The 5029-nt window shown below is 39.0% G+C and overlaps 1 protein-coding gene across 1 annotated transcript in view; it reads left to right on the top strand.

Moving 5' to 3' along the window:
- The window catches only part of LOC100957364 (histone-lysine N-methyltransferase, H3 lysine-36 and H4 lysine-20 specific-like), a 71099-nt gene extending 66286 nt beyond the window's left edge, over positions 1 to 4813 (top strand). The window contains exons 3-4 of the mRNA XM_003781898.3: positions 1866 to 2001; positions 4221 to 4813. Coding sequence (XP_003781946.2) covers positions 1866 to 2001; positions 4221 to 4234 — 150 coding nt within the window. The 3' untranslated portion in view covers positions 4235 to 4813. The remainder of the gene's footprint in view (positions 1 to 1865; positions 2002 to 4220) is intronic.
- The last annotated feature ends 216 nt before the right edge of the window (positions 4814 to 5029 follow it).

The raw sequence follows: 5029 nt of genomic DNA, 5'->3' as shown, positions 1-5029 counted from the left end.
CCGGGCTGGGGATTCGAACCCGCCACCTTAGGTGTACGTGGCTGGCGCCTTAGCCAGTTGAGCTATAGGCGCCGAGCCTGAAACCAGAGTCTTAAAAGTTGAGCAGTAACTTACAAATCATTAAACTGAGCCCAGATCTTTGATATCTTTGAGCTGGGGCATTATTTATCACATACTTGAATTATTTCAGTGAAATAATTATTCAGTGTACTCTTTATTGAACACTTAATCTGTGCAAAGTGGATACTATTTTAGGCATTAAGGAGAGAAGTGAGTCTGGCAGAGAAGCTCACCAAGCCTTTTTGAAGACATGGTATTTAAATAAAATGATATTTGTTTGTCCCAAGGAGTAAGTGGAAGAAGTTGCTCTTAGTTCTAGTATCCTAGATAATTCTTTTGGACACTCAGAAATATTTCAGCACACTTGCAACTCCTTTGTGGTACACTAGATGAGAATCTTAGACATACATGTACTAAACACAAAATTGTCTTCCTCTCAAGGTGGGAGATTTGTACCATTTCTGGGGTATTAAAGGCATGGATGCTCATTTAGGTATGAGATATTGTTGGGTGTCCAGAACTGTAGGTCAGGTAGGCATATTGGTTTTGGAGAAAGGATGCAGCCAGGGCCTCTGCATTGGACAGTTGCACACATCTGTATGAATGGTGTGTGTCTTGGAGGTGCACCACTGATCTGGATGCAGCTTTCCATGTTATATCTAGGGGAAAAATCCAGGTCAGTTCCACTGATACAACTAATAGAATCTAGCCTATATATAGCTTTCAGGATTTTATTATTGTTATTTTTTTAGAGACAGTATCTCACTGTGTTGCCCTCAGTAGAGTGCCAGGGTGTCACAGCTTACATCAACCTCTAACTCTTGGGCTTAAATGATTCTCTTGCCTCAGCCTCCCAAGTAGCTGGGACTACAGGCGTCTGTCATAGCGCCTGGCTCTTTTTTTTTTTGCAGTTGTCATGGTTGGGGGTGGGTTTGAACCCACCTGCTTTGGTGGTTGTGGCTGGTGCCGTGACCACTGAGCTATGGGCACCAAGCCAGCTTTCAGGATTTTTTCATCATAGCCATTATTGTTAATTAATTAATAGAAATGTCTATGTTGGTTTGAGAAGAATGTAGTATAATACCTAAAGAAGGTTCTGTAGTCTCTTGACATTGTTAAAAATTCTATTTACAGACTTGGTATCTGTAGTTCAGCAGCTAGGGTGCCAGCCACATGCACTGGAGCTGGCAGGTTTGAATCCAGCCTGGCCTGTCAAACCACAATGACAACTGCAACTAAAAAATAGCTGGGCGTTTTGGTGGGCGCCTATAGTCCGAGCTACTTGGGAGACTGAGGCAAGAGAATCACTTGAGCCCAAGAGTTGGAGGTTGCTGTGAGCTGTGATACCATAATACTCTACCGAGGGCCACATAGTGAGATTCTTGTCTCAAAAAATCTATTTATATTTTTGTATCCTCCCCCCCCATGCTGTGATCCACAGACTAAAGCAAACATTTTTCTTTGCAGTTACTTTCATTATTAGTTTTAAATTTGTCATAAAACAGTTTAATTTTATTATTAATACTTTTTTAGTATTAAAATATAAATATTATTATTAAAGTATTTAATTTTATTATTAAAGTTGATAAGTCCATTACAAATCGAGAACTAGTACTAGATAAAAGGCTATGTTGTTAACAATTAAACCCAAATAATTTAGTTCTACTTACTTTGTAATTATTATGTTGGAATGCTTTCATTCTGAATTTTTTAGTCATTGCTTTCTTGAAGACTAATAGGAAGGTGATACCTTTTTTCAAAAAGATTTTATTCTTATTGATGTCCCATGTTTTGTCTATCTAAAGTGTCAACCCAAGAAAAAGTCTACACCCCTGAAGTATGAAGTTGGAGATCTCATCTGGGCAAAATTCAAGAGACGTCCATGGTGGCCCTGCAGGATTTGTTCTGATCCATTGATTAACACACATTCAAAAATGAAAGGTAATACCTCCAATAGATTATACATGATAAAATATAGTGTGGAATTATAAACTTGCAGTTGTCTTTAGTGTAACCCAGTTTTTGTTTTCTTGAGTAATAATCAAGTTTTTGCTGTGAGCATTTTGTGATTGGATTGTTAACATATTTTTTGTTTTTTGAATCTTTAAGTTTATTTTACTCTGTGATTTAAAAGTTCTCAATTGATTAGCTGTAGGCACCAGGAAAGTATCAGGTCATTTATCTGAAGTTTACATTTTCCAGGATTAACTTTTAGTATATTTATATGTTTATACGTTAGTCATCGGGTTTTTTTTTTTTTTTTGAGACAGAGCCTCAAGCTATGGCATCGCAGCTCACAGCAACCTCCAACTCCTGGGCTCAAGCGAGTCTCTTTCCTCAGCCTCCCAGTAGCTGGGACTACAGGTGCCCGCCACAATGCCTGGCCATTTTTTGGTTGCAGCCATCATTGTTTGGCGGGCCGGGCTGGGGATTTGAACCCACCACCTTAGGTGTATGTGGCTGGCGCCTTAGCTGCTTGAGCCACAGGTGCCGAGCCAGTCATCAGGTTTTATAATTTAAAAGTGGAAACAATTATAAATGTTGCTTGTAAGTCATTTTGAATTTTACAAACTTAATTTTTAGTATTTCCTTTAATTACTATAATTTGTTTCTTATTTGGTTATTGTATTTGAATATCAGTATCTTACCTTTAAATTGCTATAAAGAAGGGCCTGAAATATGGTTTTGAGCTCTCTTTTTTTTCTGTTAAAATTGTTTGAGATTTTATTATAATTTTAATAAATGTGTTATAGTTTTTGAGTAGCACATTTATGAGATTCAAAATATTTATGTTTTATGAAATCATAGCTGTGTACATTAATACTGTCATGGGATACAGTGTGCTGTTTTTATATACAATTTGAAATATTTTCATCAAATTGGTTAACAGAGCCTTCATGTCATTCTCTTAGTTGATATTCAAAATATTTAAAATAAATATATAAATATCATAATCAACCTTCCTCCTTTGCTGTTGTGTGCCCCGTTTTTTACCCCTCCTTTTGATAAGTGAATAATTGTTTTAATGTATCTTTTCAGTTTCTTTTTTTTCTTTTTTTGAGACAGAGCCTCAAGCTATGGCATCACAGCTCACAGCAACCTCCAACTCCTGGGCTCAAGCGATTCTCTTGCCTCAGCCTCCCAGGTAGCTAGGACCACAACGCCCGGCCATTTTTTGGTTGCAGCCGTTATTGTTATTTTTGGCAGGCCCGGGCTGGATTCAAACCCGCCACCTTAGGTGTATGTGGCCGGTGCCCTAGCCACTTCAGCCACAGGTGCCGAGCCTTCAGTTTCTTTATGTAAATGTTAAGATATACTATATTGTCATCTCCTGCCCCTCCCTTTTATCATAAAAGAAGCATATGTTTGTGTATTTTGCAGCTTGTCATTTGCATTTCTTTGAGATGTTTTTCATATTTTTCTTTAAGATGATTTTCTGGGTTCGGCGCCTGTGGCTCAAGTGGCTAAGGCGCCAACCACATACACCTAAGGTGGCAAGTTCGAATCCAGCCCAGACCCACCAAAACAACAATAATGACTGCAACCAAAAAATAGCTGGACGTTGTGGTGGGCGCCTGTGGTCCCAGCTACTTGGGAGGCGGAGGCAGGAGACTCGCTTGAGCCCAGGAGTTGGAGGTTACTGTGAGCAGTGAAGCCATAGCACTCTACCCAGGGGGACAGCTTGAGGCTCTGTCTCAAAAAAAAAAAAAAAAGATGATTTTCTGAAATTTGGAATTGCTAGATTTCCTTAAATATATATGTGTGTGTGTGTGTGTGTGTGTATTTTTTTCCTCCCCTCAGTGAAGAAGGGCTCTGTTACACTTATGAATTCAACAGTGGTTGGGTGTGGTGGTTCACACCTGTAATCCCAGCACTTGGGAGGCTGGGGCAAGAGAATCCCTTGAGCCCAAGGGCTTAAGGGTGCCGTGAACTAATATGCCATGGCACTCCACCAAGAGTGACCAAGTGAGACTTAGTCACACACACACATACACACATACAAACTAGCAACAGTGGCTATATATAAAAGGGAATGCATTTCAAATAGAAATATATTACTGAGTTCTCTCTTAGTATGGCAGCATTTAGCAGTATGTGGTATTCTTTTATCTTTTGGCTCCCAGTGACAAACAATGCAGGAATAATGGCTCTGGTTTCAGGTCCTTTTGGATGACATTATTAGCGGAGACCTGATGCTGTAGCTAAAATTTGGCAGCCCGATACTTACACCAACTGCTCCAATGTATCCCTCATGTTCTAGAAACAGTGCTTTCAGTTGACCTTTTGACGAATAATCTAGTACATTCTCTAGCAGTTTCATTGAGAGTATTGGTGCATAAAAATCTTCCAACAAAGATAACTGTTTATTTTGTCATTAACAACACACATTTGTACCACGGAACCAATGTTATTGATGTTGATTCTCCTTATATTCCCAAAACTAGATACTATAGCCCAACCTGGCAGACCACATTTCATCGTCTCCTAATATATCTAAATATCATAGATCAGTGTGTCAGTTTGGGATGCCATTTCAAGAGCCTCTTGAAAGCTCTCATAGCCAGTCAATAAACTGTATAAACCCTGAAAGGTACCTCCAAGACTTATCCCAATCACTCATTTCTTTATAGTTGTTTTTGGAATGGACTGCTAAAATACTTACTCTTTAGCCAATATTCTCTACAAACAGCAGGGAGGGATCATGTAGGTTAAAAGGCATTTTTTGACCTCAGCCAGGTTTTGAGACCTTAGGAAAGTAATAGCACTCTGTCCATCCAAACTGAGAGAATCTGTATACAACAAACTCTTCAGAATAGCGGTTCCCAACCTGTGGGTCATGACCCCTTTGTAACAATGAAAATACATTCTGCATATCAGATATTTATATTATGATTACAACAGTAGCAAAATTACAGTTATGAAGTAGCAACGTAAATAAATGGTTGGGAGTCACCACAACATGAGGAAC

The sequence above is a fragment of the Otolemur garnettii genome, unplaced genomic scaffold (assembly GCF_000181295.1).
Source record: "Otolemur garnettii isolate 467f Iridium unplaced genomic scaffold, OtoGar3 scaffold00003, whole genome shotgun sequence".
In the NCBI taxonomy this organism is placed as follows: domain Eukaryota; kingdom Metazoa; phylum Chordata; class Mammalia; order Primates; family Galagidae; genus Otolemur; species Otolemur garnettii.
This window is presented reverse-complemented; position numbering and strand designations above follow the sequence as displayed.